This window comes from Haliotis cracherodii, unplaced genomic scaffold (assembly GCF_022045235.1).
Source record: "Haliotis cracherodii isolate W230 unplaced genomic scaffold, xgHalCrac1.p SCAF_36, whole genome shotgun sequence".
NCBI classification, from domain to species: Eukaryota; Metazoa; Mollusca; class Gastropoda; order Lepetellida; family Haliotidae; genus Haliotis; species Haliotis cracherodii.
In genome coordinates this window covers 647,700-667,057 of record NW_027266293.1, presented here as the reverse complement: position 1 = coordinate 667,057, position 19,358 = coordinate 647,700, and the positions used below count along the sequence as shown (strand labels likewise).

Sequence of the window (19,358 nt, the reverse complement as noted above, 5' to 3'; positions counted from 1 at the left end):
AGCAAGTAGAGTTTTCCAGATAGTTGTCTCAAAATATGGCAGTTTTTGTACTTTATTGAGATATGCGTTTGAGGAGGTGGTGTGTGTAGCAATAAAGATATAAGTGAGTGTGAGTGAGTTGGGTTTAACGCCGCTTTTAACAGTGTTCCAGTTATATCATGGCGTGTCAGCTTAATGTGGGAGGAAAGCCCGAAGTGATGCAGGTCTCAGACGTTTACCACTTCGGTGAAACCCATGAGCACGGGTATGGTGCTAACAAAGCTTAAAACATAATCTGGGTGAACCGGGATTCGAACCCACAATCATAGGTTTCTGGCGTGCCCAAGGGACGCAACTCTGCACAGCGAATTGCGGCGCCTTAGACGACTGGGCCACCCGTGCCCGAAACAAGATACGAGGGGCGTTCAATAAGTTTTGCAACTTCAATATAAGACCAAGTCGCAGAAAATCTTTTGAACTTTTCTTTTTCAATATAATCTCCATTCACCTCAAAACACTTATTCCATTTGGCCAGTAATAAATAGGTCATATCAGTAACTGATATTTATTTTAGGGTTGTGCTGTAAGCCCTATGTTGTCGCTGAAACTGCCTGTCCTGTGCATTAATTTTGTCATCAAGTCACCATTCTTTGTCATGAGATGAAATATTTACTGCTGAAGTCTTTATATTGTCATTTCGAGTTACAGTTGATCACACGTTTTCATTGTTTGTCAGTGTATGGAACATCAATAGGACCAATAAAAATAACGAAGTTGGTACGAAACCCATCCATTTTCGGACGTCACAGTGAGTGATGACATGTCTCTATTGTAGAGGGCGCAGATAGCCTGGCTTTTTCTGGTAGCTGTACATGTGACAGTTCCCGTGTGCCTGATATTGCGTGCCACAGTGTACACCACTCCAGGCCTTGCACTCGTACAGCAGCCCGTCGGAGTATCTCCCACTCAGGCTGGCTACCCCAGACCCTTGAAGATTCCGGGGTAGAATAGGTCTTCAGCAACCCATACTTGCCGTAAAAGGCGACTATGCTTGTCGTAAAAGGCGACTAACGGGATCGGGTGGTCAGGCTCGCTGACTTGGTTGATATATGCCATCGATTCCAATTGCGTGGGGACCCAACTGTGGGTACGTGGTCATATTCAAACATTTGGATTACATTACAGTGAGTGAGATTGTTGTATTTAACGCCGCTTTTCACAGTATTCCAGTTATATCGCAGCGTGTCAGCTTAATGTGGGTGGAAAGCCCGAAGTGATGCAGGTCTCAGACGTTTACCACGCCAGAAACCTATGATTGTGGGTTCGAATCCCGGTTCGCCGCGATTATGTTTCTAGGTTTGTCAGCACCACACCCGTGCTCGTGGGTTTCACAGAAGCGGTAAACGTCTAAGACCTGCATCACTTCGGGCTTTCCTCCCACATTAAGCTGACACGTCGTGATATGACTGGAATACTGTTAAAAGCGGCGTTAAACACATCTCACTCACTCACTCGTCCTCTGTTACGAGAAATATTGCACACATAGAATCCCAGTGATGAGAGATGCAAACGATCAGGCTTTACCGTCAGGTGTAATCTGAGTCGGTATCTGGAACTTGACAAACAAACAGATCAATATTACGTTTATAAAACCAAGTTACATTTCGGCGGTAAAGGGCCAGGTCAACAAAGCTCTTCCCTGTGAATACACACATATGATTGTGTTTAAACCCTTGTCCAGATATGTGTAAATGCGGTCGTGACTGGTGAGAAGTGAATGTTTGTAAATGACAATATTTGAAAACTATATCGTATTTTTACAGCATTTGATGTTATGGTGTTACCACTCTCACTGTATGGTGCCGAAGTGTGGGGATTTGAATGTATGAATATGGTTGAGCAAGTTCATTTACAATTCCTTAAATTAGCGTCTGGTTTCAAATTATCGACTCCTTCTTTTATGCTGTAATAATCGAGTGGGAGACTGATATTTCAAGATTTCTTAAGGAGACAGTACATACGTTTGCAAAGAAACTGTAACAAATAAATATATTTAAAGTTTTACAAATGTCAGTCAGCTTTTTACCATGATTCTTCGAGCATATGTTTATCAAACTTTGTGTTATCGCTTAGGTTTCTTGTTCAGCAAGAGTTTAAAGAAGCAGAGAACATTGGAGTATTGAACGTTCTAGTAGGTAAAACGTATCGTCAGAACAGAAATTTGATCCTTCTGGGGGCCGCTCCACCACTCCTAAATACACTGTCAATTCCAAACATTGATCTTGATAATTTAAATCATATACAGAAATCATTTACCTCTTCAACTTGAGTGTTGAATTTACAATAATGACCCTTTCCCGTAAGGCCAATAATACCTCCTGATCTTCTTCCTTCCCCTGTTCTATATTGCAACAAACAGCTTATAGCCTTCAATTTGCATATGATTCAATACATCCGTTATCGTTTCTTGAAAGCCTATTATATGATTAGTGTGAATAAGATTTCCAAATTCGGGGAATTCAAGCCGTCTTCTGGGACCACATACACTAAGACTTGCGAGACGGACAACATCAAGTCCATTAACACTATCAGTTATACTGTCAGTGTTTAAATGTGGTTCAGTGTGAAATGGGGTATAACGTTGCGTCCAAGATTGTTGCACTTATATAGTGTGTGTGTGTGTGTGTGTGTGTGTGGGTGTGTGTGTGTGCTTGTACTAGTCCGGACTAATGCCGATTTATAATGCTAGCTCACTGAGATACCATGCCCCAGTTTAACAAAAATACCCCACCCCAAACACAGTATACTGACTCCGAGCCGACCAGTCCTTGTTTTAGTTCCTCTATGCCGAGCGCCAGACAGGGTAACAACAAGTACCATATTTCAACGTCTTTTGACATTACGCGACCGGGGATTGAACCCCGGACCTTCCGCTCTGCGGGCGGACGCTCTACCACTAGGCCACGGAGGCGGTCAATTAAGTTGGTACTATCATCACTGATACTACGGTGACTACTTTGAAAATCAACATTGCATGCCGGAAGGTATTGCACGGATCAGTATTTGCATCATCGTGATTTGGCTTGTCATGAACAGAGTCTAGATCTGTAATGACGAGGACATTGTTGTTCAAATTTTGGTCACTATTTACATGCACATAATTCACATCATCAGTAGTGTTGATAATATTCTGAGTAGTGGTAATACAATGCCCATGACCTAAATCAACGAGGTTTGATGGATTAACATTAACCTACCTGACAAGAATAACAAGCGGTCAGTGAAACCTTCAGTGAAACTAATGTCGTGATTTGATTCTCACCAACAAATGTGCTGCTGGAAGCTACTTTGCTTTGTGAGGGTAAGTTTATCTCCTTAGATTTAACCACAGACTTAAAATTGTCAGTTAAACGTGATCCACGTGATTACAAATTGTAAGAGAGTTTTCTTTGGTTTGTGTGAGAGAAGAATGTATAGCAACTACTTCCCACCGCATGCGGGGAACACTGCGTTACTGTCGTTATCTAAGAGTCAACTTTGGGCATGTACTCACAGTACTTGAAGATTATGACTGTCTGTGATTCTTTGGTGTGTCAAGTTTGGCCCTATAACATGGGGAATTCTCTCAACGTTCCACTCCTGGGATAGTGTGTGGCAGGCCTTGCTACTCCGACCACCCGCGTGTTCCTATGAGAGCATCAATCTACTGTCTTCCGCTCGTCTGTTCTGGGCCACTCTGTAGGGTGGCGGTGAATGGCCAGTATGCAATACATTCTTGATATACAATTTTTCATCTGACATTGAAGCTCTCTGACCTTTGTTCCTCACATCTCCGAGTAGAGGCATTAGAGTATCCTTCGGTATTGTCGGATTTCCTCCGGCAATTGTTCTATGATTTGGATTTTTTCTTTTTATTTCCTTCCCCTGGTACCGTACAAAACCCCTCTCCGTCATGTAGAGTAACTTAGCTATGACAGATCTCCTCACTGGCCTGACGATCTATGAGCACCTTTCTATGTACTCGTTTAAAGTTAAACATAGTGCAACCCTTTTGAGATGTGATGTGAAATTGGGTTTAACGTCGCGTCCTAGATTATTGCACTTATATAGCGACGTGCATGTGGGTGTGGGTGTGTTTGTGTGGCTGCTTGTACTAGTCCGGACTGATGCCGATTTATAGTGCTAGCTCACTAAGATACCATGCCGCTGTTTAACATGAATACCCCACTCAGACACAGTATACTGACTCCGAGCCGACCAGTCCTTGTTTTAGCCCCTTAATGCCGAGCGCCAGACAGGGTAACAACAAGTACCATCTTTCAACGTCTTTTGGTATGACGCGACCGGGGATCGAACCCCGGACCTTCCGCTCTCCGGGCGGACGCTCTACCACTAGACCACGGAGGCGGGCGCAACCATTTTGAAGTTCTCCCTTGATAAAATCCCTGGTATATACACCACCAGTGTTACTTTTTCGGGTATATTGGTAAATATGAATTTATCCCGCACAGACCGTACCTTCTGATCAATTAATGACTCTCTTAATGACATATTCTGTCGACTTTCTCCCTCAAGATCAGTTGACTTATCTTTGAGTGATTCATTCTGGCTTTGTCTCACTCTTTCCTTCAGTATGTCGACTAAGTGGACTTTGAGCTCCAGGTAAGCATTTTTTTACTTAAGTAATATCCTTCTCAATACTGTCCTATTTCGGAAATTGTCGATCAGTCGCATCGACTTTGTTTCTAATGGTTGACTTGGTTGATATATGTCATCGATCCCAATTGCGTGGGGACCCGTGAAGATTCCGGAGTAGAATAGGTCTTCAGCAACCCATGCCAGACTCGATTATTTACAGACCGCCATCATATAGGTGGAATATTGCTGAGTGCGGCGTTACACAACAAACCAACCACTATCGCTCTATCTGTCTTTTTCTGTCTCTCTCTCTCCCTTTTCTTCTCTCAGCATGTTAGCATATCTGAATGTACAAACATGGTGTGATATGCCATAAATAACACTATTAAACGTATAAACTGTGAATAGTGACACTTTCTTATATTTATGAATCAATAAATATCAATGTTTTTGAGGAACTAACACAAAAACAATCAAGGTATCATAGACGAATAGCCCATTTCTGGTGTCCCCCGCCGTGATATTGCTGGAATATTGCTAAAAGCGGCGTAAAACCATAGTCATTCACACACTCACTCATAGACGAATAACGACGAAACAAATTTCTGATAATGGATGTAATGTCATCAAAGAACATTTTCCCTTGAGCCTTTTGAACTTACTCTTATAATTGTTAACTGTTAATTAATATGCATAAACCGTACCGAAGTGATACAAGTTCTGGCTAGAATGGTATGCTAGGACACGAGGGGGCACGGGTGGCCCAGTCGTCTAAGTTGCCTCCTTTGGACACGCCAGAAATCTATGATTGTGGGTTCGAATCCCGGTTCGACCCGATTATGTTTCTAGGTTTGTCAGCACCATACCCGCGCTCGTGGGTTTAACCGAAGTGGTAAACGTCTGAGACATGCATCACTTCGGGCTTTCCTCCCACATTAAGCTGACACACCGTGATATAACTGGAATCCTGTTAAAAGCGGCGTTAAACCCAACTCACTCACTCACTCAATGATTGAAATTATGGGCACCGTAGGGTCGCATCGTCTGGGTACGAAGACAGAATTAACAATGTCCCATGTTGTCCCAACAAACTCCATGAAGCTCATACGGCACATAAACCATCAAAATTCTGTCGTAACATTGTGGTACATTTACCTGTACAACCTGTGTTTACACATTGATTAACGCCTATATTCCTCGTATGTTATCTTGAATTAAGAAAGTCTGGTAAAAAAATTAACTTGATTGTTGCGTTTGGCAATCCAAGTATTTGGTATGATCAGTGGTCTAGTGTTACGGAACAACAATCAGAATCCACTCAGGAGGCTGTGTAGTTTCTTTTATAAGTCCTTATAACTATTTGTTGTTGTAGATCAGTTGCATTTTTAATATCTTGATATTAATAGCTGTGTCTAACTTATCCTCTACACAATGTTAATACAAAATATTGACTTCTTGATTCTCTAGTGGCGGTCGGGTAGCCTAGTGGTTAAAGCGTTCGCTCATCACGCCGAAGACCCGGGTTCGATTCCCGACATAGTACAATGTGTAAAGCCCATTTCTGGTGTCCCCCGCCGTGACATTGCTGGAATATTGCTAAAAGCGGCGTAAAACCAAACTCACTCACTCACTCTCTGATTCTCTGTCACATTACACACCACATCACTATTTCTCAAAAGTGACTGTAGGCGAAATTTGACCGAATCACACTGAGCTGCAAAGACATTCTTCGATCACATTGTGGATATGATTGAAGCAAGAAAGATAAATGTTTAAACGCAATTAAATGTTAGAAACTAAATAGGCTCGATTGCAGTTTGGTATCTTGAAGCTCTTATAATTACAAGATCACATAATCACATATGTGCCGTTCTTTATTCATCTTGTGGATATTAATCATTTGCTGTCATCATGTGGCATGCGTCCAGCGTAAGTGCATGTAAATGGAACGTATTGTGGTAACTTGATCCCAGCAAATTCCTACCACTGGAGGACACAGTTGTAAGTCAAAGCATTATGCGTGTATCTGATCTCTTATTGTATGTGTTTAACAAATGCGTTAAAAAAATTCACTGACGCAAGTATATTCTAATCAACTCAACTGGATACTTGAATATGCTTTCTTGTACATATTACATAACATCACTATCACTAAGTATGACCCACGAGCAAACCCCCTCCCCCTGTTCTCGCGGAATCCTTCACTTCAATCCGGTATATGTTCTAGGTACGTGTGCCTGATTCCACCATAATCTTCTAACACATGTTCCAGTACATCTCTTGAAGTACTGAGGGGGCACAGGTGGCCCAGTCGTCTAAGGCGCCGCGATTCGCAGCGCAGAGTTGCGTCCCTTGGGCACGCCAGAAACCTATGATTGTGGGTTCGAATCCAGGTTCTCCCCGATTATGTTTCTATAGGTTTGTCAGCACCATACCCGTGCTCGTGGGTTTCACCGAAGTGGTAAACGTCTGAGAACTGCATCACTTCGGGCTTTCCTCCCACATTAAGCTGACACGCCGCGATATAACTGGAGTACTGATAAAAGCGGCGTTAAACCCAACAAACTCACTCACTCACTTAAGTATTTCTTAACATGTGATGTTACCAGTTGCAAATCATTTGGAACAAATATACTCTTATAATATCAGAGTAGGATACCCAATATTGCATTTTCGGCTCAGCTACATGATCTTCCCCACGAACAGTGTATTTGTAGAAAGAATTACATCTCCTAACGTAACAAACAACACATACATAGTTCACTGACCTTATCTTAAACGTGATGCCTACTTTAAACCCGAATCAATGTCATTGTCAACACCGATGACAATCATTTATCAATTACGATATTTACATTCACTGGTTAATGTATCTTCGAACGTGAACGGTCATTTCTCTTCTTGTTAAGGTTAATGATACCATCCTATTTTATAGCCACGATATATCCGTTTCAACCCAGTGATTGTGTATATTGAAAACTGTTGGGTATTATATACCAAACATATTCCAAGCTGTTCCAAGTTTTAAAGACGGAGTTATTGTTCTCCAATTTTCTCCATTGTGTGTACAACAGACAACGAACAAACAACATGTTTGATTCTTTATATTTGTATTGCTACGGCACTGTAACTCAACTGGAAATGTTGTGAGAATTGTCAATTGGTTGGTGATAAAAACTGGAATTTACTTGTACAACATAGTACTTTTAAAAAAATAATTCTACTTTGTCTCAGAATCAACAACTCCTGTCAGACTCTTCTTGTGATGCTGATGCTGCAGTGACATTGGCCTTGGAACTTGTTGCCAGGAATCCCTGAACTCAGTGACACTTGGAATTTCTGTTGGTGTAAGCAAAGATGGCGACGAAGCGAGAGAACTGGTCCAGCTGGCTTGATTATTTCTTATCCATCATCGGTTGCTTGGTCGGACTGTCCAACATATGGAGATTCCCCTACGTCTGTTTTCAAAGCGGGAGTGGTAAGCATTTTATTTATAAAACACAAGGTTTGAATATTATTGATTAATTCTTTATTCAGTACAGTACAGGCCACAGGCCCTTTGTACAAAATTTATGGCATATTTATGGCAGCAATCACAATGATAAAATACGTGCTCTCTCTTCTTCACTGTGATACAGATATTAAGCGATATTAATAATCAGCTTTGTGTTGGTTGTAGATAAAAGAACATTAAACTTATGGACATTTGGGAGTAGATAATATTTTGAAGGAATATAGAGATGACGTAGGAGAGTGCACGCAGGGCACATACATTCTCAATGTCCTGGACGTTAATAATGGATATATGTTTCAAAGGAATATTCACTCTTTTCGGGTAGGGCGTTAAAATCCCAACGTACTCACAAATTGTTTAAATCGGACTATAAAACCCGATGTGCTGTAACCATAATAATATTCCTCGCAGCCGCCTTCCTCATCCCTTACTTCGTGGCCATGTTTGTGTGCGCCATGCCCGCCATCTTGTTGGAAGTGTTATACTGTCAGTATTCAAACCTCGGTCCAGGACGTGTGTGGATTATCTGCCCTTTATTTCAAGGTAAGACAGGCAATGTCTGGAACTACATGTGCGCATGTTTCTGATTGAACATATAAACGTTAATCTGATTAGTTCTGAAAGTCAGATAATGAGATTAACCATGACAAACTGATGTGTCACAACTGACAGGGCGCCGCCGATTATTGCTCTAGGCTTGTCAGCAGCATTTCTTGTCTAAGACATGCATGAGCTCGGGCTTTCCGCCTACAGTGTGCCGTTATAAAACTGGTATACTATTCAAAGCGACGTTAAAACTAACTCTGTCACTCAGTCAAAACAAAAACGGTCTGAGTAAGAGTGACTGATGCAATTAGACTTGTACCATATATTCCGTTTGTTTCAGGTGAACAGTTGACTTGCCTTTACATGTATTTGTGACGGGTGCCGATTGGGCAGGACACACTCACCATTTCGCGAATACCTAGTATCATCTCCAGTTGATAGTGATGCATAAACATATGCTATGATATGTGCATTTGACAGAGGTATATCATAATTATTGAAAGCCTTCTTTATCGCTTTTGTTTATAAATGTGAGTCGTTATCATCGCTAAAATGGAATTTCTCTGTGTTCAAGGCATAGGATATGGCATGGTTGTCCTCACCGCTGTCGTCAGCGTCTACTACAACGTCATCCTCGCCTGGACCCTCTACTACCTTGTGCAGTCATTTAGTACAGTCCTTCCTTGGAGCACCTGCGGTAATGAGTGGAACACTGACCTGTGTCAAAGCGCGACCAATCAAACGCATTCGTCTCTTCTCGCCAATGAATCATCCTATTTGAGTGCTTCATCAGGGCGCGTCAATGTCACAACTGTGTCAACTAATAGCACAATCCAAATGGTCTCGTCTTCTGAAGAATATTGGAGGTTCGTTATTGCACACATTCTGTTAAACATGCATTTTGGTAGGATAAACTGTTATAAATATAAGGTAATCATTCATTTTGCCATTATTTACGTTGTTTATGATTAGTTTTATGTATGTTCACGATAGGCTTACGTTTGCCTGGCATTCCAGGTCCCAAATGCACGTTCTTTTCATGTCTGTCACAACATAAACATGTTTTGTGACATGTATAGGCAAATATCATGTATCGACAATGTGTTTTTCATGGTTAATTTAACAAAACATCCACCTCATGTAGATCACATTGGAAGGAGTGGTCATTAGCCTCATCAGAGAAATGGGATTATAGTTAATAAATGATTACCGGTTGATGAGGTAAATAGTTACACATATCCAGGAATGAATAATCTTTCGGGATTTCTTTTACTTGGGGAAAAGTTGTTTTCACACATTAGTATGGACTAATAATTGTTACCCTTTAAAAAATAAAACCAGTCCACCAACCCTCCCCCCCCCCCCCCCCCCCCAAAAAAAAAAAAAAGGAAAGAAAACAAAGTGGCAACCACGTCCATAGTTATTAGAAATCTCCCGTGATAATACCAGACGCGGGCGAAAAGAAGACCATATCCTTGCCCACCTGTGGCACCCGTCACAAAACACATGCAAAGGCCTGTGTTAGATCTAATGTCTTCCAAAAAATATCTTCTCTAAACCTAAAATGAGATAAAGTCTTCTCAACTCGTGAACTACTATCCCCTATTGGCTGGTAATAACGAGGTGGGTTTTGTGGTCATTTATTCATACTGAACTGACTTCAACACATGCCCTTATGGAGGTGTAAACGTGGAAACCGGTGAGCACACCATGTAAATACTCTTGACATGCCGTGACACTGGATGGGTGTTATCGTACATGTAGCTGCAATGGCCAGCGAAATGAATAACACGTTTTATGTAATTGAACGGTATTTGTTTGTTGGGAAATTTCAGCAATCACGTTCTTCAGATGTCCTCAGGAATCGGTGAAGCCGGAAGCGTCCGGTGGCAACTACTTCTGTGTTTACTGGGAGCCTGGCTGGTGGTGTTCCTAAGTCTTATAAAGGGCATCAAGTCCTCGGGCAAGGTATTGTCATTACACTAAGTGTATACAATGTCTGATGCGGTGGCAGCTACTTCTGTGTTTACTGGGACCCTGGTTGATAGTGTTCCTCAGTCTTATAAAGGGCATCAAGTCCTCGGGCAAGGTATTGTCATTACAATAAGTGTATACAATGTCTGATGCGGTGGCAGCTACTTCTGTGTTTACTGGGAGCCTGGTTGATAGTGTTCCTCAGTCTTATAAAGGGCATCAAGTCATCGGGCAAGGTATCGTCATTGCGCGATTACTCGTTCCATGTGTTGTAATGTATTATAATTTAGTTCTGTTGGGAAGTTTGTCATAATCATTTAACTACCTAATAATTACCAATATAACACCAACATATTCAGCACTATCCTTGTAAGACCATTGCTACCCGTTTCCTTGGTGTAAGATTTATATATGTCTTTGGCACATTGATGATCAATGTATATATTATGCTATTGCAGGTTGTGTATGTTGCAGCCACAGTTCCGTATTTGATTCTCATAGCTCTGCTTATTCGTGGATTGCTGCTGCCGGGTGCTGTGGAAGGAATCAGATACTATGTTATTCCTCAGTGGGAAAAGCTTTTGGATATTAAGGTGTTATATTCTTTTTGAGTAAACATTATGCTTATTGTGTTTGGTGAGGTGAGGTGAAATGGGGTTTAACGTCGCGTCCAAGATTATTGCACTTATATAGCGACGTGCATGTTCGTGTATGGTTTGTGTGGCTTGTACTAGTCCGGAATAATGCCGATTTATAGTGCTAGCTCACTGAGATACCATGCTGCAGTTTAACATGAATACCCCACTCAGACACAGTATACTGACTCCGAGCCGACCAGTCCTTGTTTTAGCCCCTTAATGCCGAGCGCCAGACAGGGTAACAACAAGTACCATCTTTCAACGTCTTTTGGTATGACGCGGCCGGGGATCGAACCCCGGACCTTCCGCTCTCCGGGCGGACGCTCTACCATTAGACCACGGAGGCGGTCCTTCTTGTGTTTGAACTTTCATTTGATGAATTACATGTATGTGGTGAAGGAAAAGTGCATATGAGTTGCCACCCAAGACGTTCCCTCGACTGAAATAATAAATATATCTAGACAAAAACAAGCAAACGTTTTCTTTGGTAAATTGCTTTGCAAATAAGTGCGAATCATCAGTAGGATGTTTGCCATGGTACACAAGGTGGCGTATTGAGAACTACAGAGGTGTTGTTAACATTGCGTTTAAGGTATGGCGTAATGCCGCTGCGCAGGTGTTCTTCTCTGTGGGTATTGGATGGGGAGGAATATCTACCCTGGCTAGCTACAACAGATTCCACAATAACTGCTACAGGTATGGACATTTTGTTTCATCTTCGTTGACGTCTGTATTGCAGCATATCAATCACATTGACCATCTACACTTTTCGTAAACACTTGATGATGATGATATGCAACTTGTGTATTGTGTCATCTTGGAGTTTCGTATTTTAAACCAGCCAACCCAAAACTATGTAGTTGTTTCCTAGCTTGGATATACAGCTTTTTAAGTTATCTTGTTCTCCGAAATTCTTCAGCTTGCAAGAGAATATGTCCATTACATCTCAGTCACAAGTCTCAAATTCAATGATATCTCAGCAAATTGTTTGAGCGGAAAGAGACTTGAAGTAGATCGTATTCATTTTTGTGTGGAAGTTTGTACCCGTGAAGATTCCGGGTAGATTAGGTCTTCAGCAACCCAGAACATGCCGTAAAAAGGCGACTATGCTTGTCGTGAAAGGTGACTTACAGGATCGGGTGGTCAGGCTCTCTGACTTGGTTGATGCATGTCATCGATTCCAATAGCGTGGATCGATGCTTATGACATCAATCACAGGATTGTCCGGTCCAGATTCGTTTATTTACAGACCGCCGTCATAAAGCTGGAATATTGCTGAGTACGGCGTTATACAACCAGCCAACCAACCAACCAACCAACATAACAAATTTATATGATACCTTAATTACCTTAATTTTCCTTAAGACATCGATGATTGATGATATAATATCACTACGCGTACTAAGGTACATTTTGGTCCATGTTTCTACATGGGTTTAATTTTTTCTTGTAGAGACGCTCTGGTGATCCCAGTGGTGAATTGCCTCACCAGCTTGTTTGCAGGATTCATCATCTTCGTGTTCCTGGGCTACATGGCCAACCGATCCAACCTGCCCATCTCCGCTGTTGTCAAAGAAGGTGCGTGTGATCCATAACATAAAGAAGCAAAAATACCGCAACAGCAATATATTGGGACAAAAAAGGTCATGGTTCATCTCATGATACTATTTTTTTAGAAGCGTTTAAATATCATAGCCTGCACGCTACGTTGCAACATAAGATATTGTATTTTTATTGCATTGGTCACCCACTCCAAAGACCTAAATATAAAACGTCAACGCCAGACAATAAACAGTCTCGATTGTAAGCCATTTCGCAAGTGTACAGCCACACTTTCCTCGTAGCAACTGTCGCATAAACATGCATGAAGAATTGTAAAGGTGAAAAAGGCATAAACGTGAACAGACCACCACCCATTTCACTCCATCTCCACGTTGCATATTTGAGTGATCAATGTTCATAGTAAGTTGTCAACACTGTTTTCCCATTCGCGCCCAAATATATCCGTTACGGCAGATAGTCGAGACCAGAAATGGGCTTCACACATTGTACCCATGTCGGGATTCGAACCCGTTTCTTCGGCGGGACGAGCGAACGCTTTAACCACTAGACTACCCGACCGCCCCAAAATGCAACACGGACCCGTGAAGATTCCGGGTCTTCAGCAACCCATGCTTATCGTAAAAGGCGACTATGCTTGTCGTAAAAGGCGACTAACGGGATCGGGTGGTCAGGCTCGCTGATTTGGTTGATGCATGTCATCGATTTCAATTGCGTGGATCGATGCTCATGATATCAATCACAGGATTGTCTGGTCCAGACTCGATTATTTACAGACCGCCGTCATATAGCTGGAATATTGCTGAGTGCGGCGTTAAACAACAAACCAACCAAAAAATTCAACACGAACTTTCGTCATTAAAACATGACTGCCTGTTCAACTGCAATCAGATGGTGGATGCGTTATTCACCGCAGGTCCTGGTCTGGCATTTATGGTCTACCCCGATGCTGTGGCGACAATGCCGGTGTCTCAGCTGTGGTCAGTTCTGTTCTTCCTGATGCTGTTCCTCGTCGGTATGGACAGTCAGGTAGATTCTTAGACACTCCATTGATTTCGAGAAACTTCCCGTTAAACGGAAAAAGAAGTTAACACATGAACACGCTTTACACGCCCAGACATCAAGATTTGGCTTTGCTATTCAATCAGCGAGCTGAGTCTGTGCCTTAGCATGACAGCTGGTCGGTTAACACCATTGATGATGGAGGTATACAAACAATTAACTATAAGACAGACATAGATGAGCGTTAAATTGCCATCAAAATGGAAAGTACCTGAGCGTTTTATGATTCAAGATTCTTTAACATAGTTTTGACATGTGTTGAATTGTGAGTGAGTGAGTCGCATCAGCACCATGTCAGCCATTCACATAAAATAATATTCACGTTACAATAACGTTTGCCTTTATATTTGAAAGAATGTTGCTGACATGAAAAACCTTGAGTGAGGGAGTGAGTATGGTTTTACGCCGCTTATAGCAATATTCCAGCAATATCACGGCAGGGGACACCAGAAATAGGCTTCACACGTAGTTCCAATGTCGGGAATCGAACCCGGGTCTTTCGGCGTGACGAGAGAACGCTTTAACCACTAGGCTACCCGATCGCCCCGAAAACCTTGAGCATGAGACGTGATTAGAGTACTCGATTCTTTTACTTCAACTATAGTAACGACACTGAGATCACCTTAACGTGCATGACCCTGATTAACATTTCAACAAGTTTATATATTAAGGTTATTAACTCTTTTCATGCTTCAGTTCGTTCACGTTCAGACGATAGTCTGTGCCATCACAGACGCCTTCCCAAGATCTCTAGGACATCGAAAGTTACCTATAACAGCTAGCGTATGTGGTGTAGGCTTTCTCCTGGGATTGTCCTGTGTCACTCAGGTGAGCTATGTCCAACCCTACACGAATACCCCTTCACTCAGGTGAGCTATGTCCAACCCTACACGAATACCCCTTCACTCAGGTGAGCTATGTCCAACCCTACACGAATACCCCTTCACTCAGGTGATCTACGTCCAACCCTACACGAAGTTCCCTTCACTCAGGTGAGCTATGTCCAACCCTACACGAATACCCCTTCACTCAGGTGAGCTATGTCCAACCCTACATGGACATCCCTTCACTCAGGTGAGCTATGTCAAACCCTACATGGACATCCCTTCACTCAGGTGAGCTATGTCCAACCCTACACGAACATCCCTTCACTCAGGTGAGCTATGTCAAACCCTACATGGACATCCCTTCACTCAGGTGAGCTATGTCAAACCCTACATGGACTTCCCTTCACTCAGGTGAGCTATGTCCAACCCTACACGAATACCCCTTCACTCAGGTGAGCTATGTCCAACCCTACACGAATACCCCTTCACTCAGGTGAGCTATGTCCAACCCTACACGAACATCCCTTCACTCAGGTGAGCTATGTCCGACCCTACACGAATACCCCTTCACTCAGGTGAGCTATGTCCAACCCTACACGAACATCCCTTCACTCAGGTGATCTATGTCCAACCCTACACGAACATCCCTTCACTCAGGTGAGCTATGTCCAACCCTACACGAACATCCCTTCACTCAGGTGAGCTATGTCCAACCCTACACGAACATCCCTTCACTCAGGTGAGCTATGTCCAAGCCTACACGAACATCCCTTCACTCAGATGAGCTATGTCCAACCCTACATGGATATCCCTTCACTCAGGTGAGCTATGTCCAAGCCTACACGAATACCCCTTCACTCAGGTGATCTACGTCCAACCCTACACGAAGTTCCCTTCACTCAGGTGAGCTATGTCCAACCCTACACGAACATCCCTTCACTCAGGTGAGCTATGTCCAACCCTACATGGATATCCCTTCACTCAGGTGAGCTATGTCCAACCCTACACGAACATCCCTACATTCAGTCGAGATACATCCACACCTACACAAACATCACTTCACTCAGGTGAGCTATGTCCAACCCTACACGAACATCCCTACATTCAGTCGAGATACATCCACACCTACACAAACATCAGGTCACTCAGATAAGCTATATTCACACCTACATGAAAATCCCTTCCCTCAGGTGAGCTATGTCCATCCTTCAAGAGAATTATTAATTCAGTTGCGCAATGTCACAGACACAGACATCCCTTCATTCGGGGGAAGCATTTTCACATGTTACATCCCAATTCGCGGGAAAGTACCAACCTGATACAACGTTAACAATGTTCCGTCCAGGGTGGTATCTACGTGTTGACGCTGATGGACTGGTACATCGGGAGTATCTCAGTCATGGTGCTGGCGATGTCGGAAATGTTGGTTCTAGCGTGGATATATGGTAAGACAGCTTTCTACATTAAGCCAGTTTCGTGTTTTGTGTAGTTCTATGCAAACCAAGACTCCCAGTCTTGTTTTATCAAACATGTTAGTTTCCCTTATATATACCGTTATACAGTAAACTACGGTTATAACGAACTCAAGGGACTACTAATTTTAGTTCATTATAACCGTAATTCGTTATAAGCATATATACGGCATAACTACAGCATTTAGTCGGGACTATAAAGTTAGTTCGTTATATCCGTTAGTTCGTTATAAGCGTGTTCGTTATAACCGTAGTTTACCGTATATACTGTCATTGTATTATTGCCATGTTGACATGGATTCTCTGACATACAAAAGAAGGCAAATTTTAATGGTTAGGAAATGAACCAAAGCATGATGTTGGCATAACCTCACACGCTTACACGTTACTTGATTAGAAAATGATCTTGAACGTTGTTATCTTCTGATACAGGTGTAAATCGCCTATATGATGATCTGACGATGATGATTGGCTATCGAGTGTCTCCTGTATGGAAGCCCATGTGGCTCGTCGTCACTCCTCTCTTAGTATTTGTGAGTTGCCATTTATTTTAATTGTAACAAATTCAGTGAGTGAGTGAGTATGGTTTTACGCCGCTTTTAGCAATATTCCAGCAATGTCAGGGCGGGGGACACCGGAAATGGGCTTAACACATTGTACTCATGTCGGGAATCGAACCCGGGTCTTCGGCGTGACGAGCGAACGCTTTAACCACAAGGCAACCCGACCGCCCCATAACAAATTTAGAAGTATATAACTGAGTGAGTGGGTGAGTGAACTTGGAACAACGTCTCTGTGAACAGTTTTTCAGAAGTATCGCAGCCTGTTAGCATCTTGTAGGTGGAAAGCCCGACCCTGGACTTAGGCTTAGAACCCATGGGCACAGGATGGTTCTGGCAAACCAAGAAACATTATCTTTGTGAAGTGAGTGAGTGATTGAGTTGGGTTTAACGCCGCTTTTATCAGTTTTCCAGTCATATCACGGCGTGTCAGCTTAATGTGGGAGGAAAGCCCGAAGTGATGCATGTCTCAGACGTTTACCACTTCGGTGAAACCCACGAGCACGGTATGGTGCTGACAAACCTAGAAACATAATCGGGGCGAACCAAGATTCGAAACTACAATCATAGGTTTCTGGCGTGCCCAAGGGGCGCAACTCTGCGCAGCGAATCGCTGCGCCTTAGACGACTGGAACACCCGTGTCCCCCATCTTGGTGAAGAGTACATGACGTCATACAAAACCCTCCTTCTTGTGATGCAATTCTGACATTCCAGTAATATCCCATATCGTACATTTATTTAAATTTGAATTTTCCATGACAGGCGTTGCTGATAGCAGGACTCATAAACTTTTCGCCAGTCACACTTGGTGGGACAGGCTATCCGGCATGGGCTCAAAGTATTGGATGGATCATCGCCACGTGCCCCGTTCTTCCGATTCCATTCGGAATGGCGTTTGCCATTTGGAAGGAACAAGGTAGCACTTTCAAAGAGGTAAGGAGAATTATTGTTCTGTAGCTCATGTGTGTAAATCATGATTTTAGTTGAATCGAAAGGGGTCTATTTTAAGGTTAAAATGAAGACAATACAAAGCTTTGATATCTTTGATAATTACTCTTCAGAGGCTGGTCAATACTACAAAGCCTAGGAAGGAATGGCGACCAGCACTTGATGAAACACTTACCAACTACGAGATGAAGGAGACAACAGCAGATGTATTACTTAACGAAAGTTGCACATAGAGCTAATATCGTCAGTAATATTGCCAGATGGATGTTTATCATTTAAAAGTCGAGTGTCACATCCACAAGTTTATCATGGACTTTGTTGACGGCAGCCTGTGTGTTGATGTAGATGTCAGCATCTGCACCAGGAAGGACAGTGAATAAGAAGATTGAGTATACAAGATGGCGGAGCATTGTCATCAGGGACGTCCACTGTTACGCCCAAGTCTCCAGCACAGAGAAACAGCGCTGTCAGCAAATACCATTTGCAACCAACGATAACAGAAAAATTGTTGACCTATTTCGATAGTCAACTTCACACGTTGTGTCGACAAAGCAGAAATCCATGTCAAGAAAACCAGACACAACAAGGTCGACAAACATATGTTATACAACTGCTATTAACAACTGTTATACAACACGTATGTTATATAACTGCCAGCAATCTATTAGCCACTCCTGTGTGTTTGGAGCTCATGCACTAAATTTACAATATGTTCTCAGATAAATTCATGCATGTATGTCAGAATCAGTCTTTCACTGGTAATTTTGTAAACCTTTTAGTAAAACCAAATGTAATGACATTTTTCCTTACATGTCTGTTTGTGCACCGTTGTTGCTCGAAGTATGCATAGAACTAATGAACTAGAACTAAAACTCGCAATTTGCTCTTCATTGTAAAAAACGACAATCGACACATTAATGCATGTTCATGTTAATGCATATTATATGAGGCGTAATGGCAATGCCGTGTTTAGGACAAAAAAGTTGTCACAGGACGGCACGTAAAGCGATAGATACTGCAGCATTTGACAATGTCTAAGCTGAATACCCATCTTGTGTATTGCTCACTTTAAAAAACACTGATGTAATATTGTTGCTGTTGTCTGTTCTTTAACGCCGTCCTCAGCAGCAATATTAAAGACCGATAACTGAAGGCATCAACATGCCTTTACTCACAAGCTGTCTAAAATTGGATTAACTAGCCCACATTGCTATCATTAATTGAGATTAGAACACAGAGTTACATGTACATAAACCATCACTAATATATAGTGTGTGTTATGTCTAAATATTATATATTATATTCATGACCTTTAAAAGAGATAATTATTGACAGATTTGATATACAATTGCAGTTCATAAATGATGGTGCACATTAATATCCACACGCGAATATGTAAATCCATTTCAACCAATTCATGCATGAAATGTAATGACATTTTTCCTTACATGTCTGTTTGTGCACCGTTGTTGCTCGAAGTATGCATTGAACGAAAGAACTAGAACTAAAACTTGCAATTTGCTCTTCATTGTAAAGAACGACAAACGACACATTAATGCATGTTCATGTTGTTTGGTTTGTTGTTTAACGCCGCACTCAGCAATATTCCAGCTATATGACAGCGGTCTGTAAATATTCG

At 42.2% G+C, this 19,358-nt stretch overlaps 1 protein-coding gene and 1 pseudogene across 1 annotated transcript; both read left to right on the top strand.

Annotated features, from left to right (window-relative positions):
- LOC139477808 (uncharacterized) overlaps positions 1–19,358 on the top strand; it is a 174,529-nt pseudogene that overhangs the window by 91,386 nt on the left and 63,785 nt on the right.
- LOC139477788 (sodium- and chloride-dependent glycine transporter 1-like) lies at positions 7,975–17,952 on the top strand. Its single transcript, XM_071260205.1, has 13 exons — positions 7,975–8,095; positions 8,543–8,674; positions 9,252–9,543; positions 10,513–10,645; positions 11,110–11,244; positions 11,882–11,985; positions 12,743–12,867; positions 13,766–13,878; positions 14,608–14,739; positions 16,084–16,183; positions 16,643–16,743; positions 17,534–17,704; positions 17,833–17,952. Exons 1-13 carry the CDS (start codon positions 7,975–7,977, stop codon positions 17,950–17,952), a joined length of 1,779 nt encoding a protein of 592 aa, XP_071116306.1.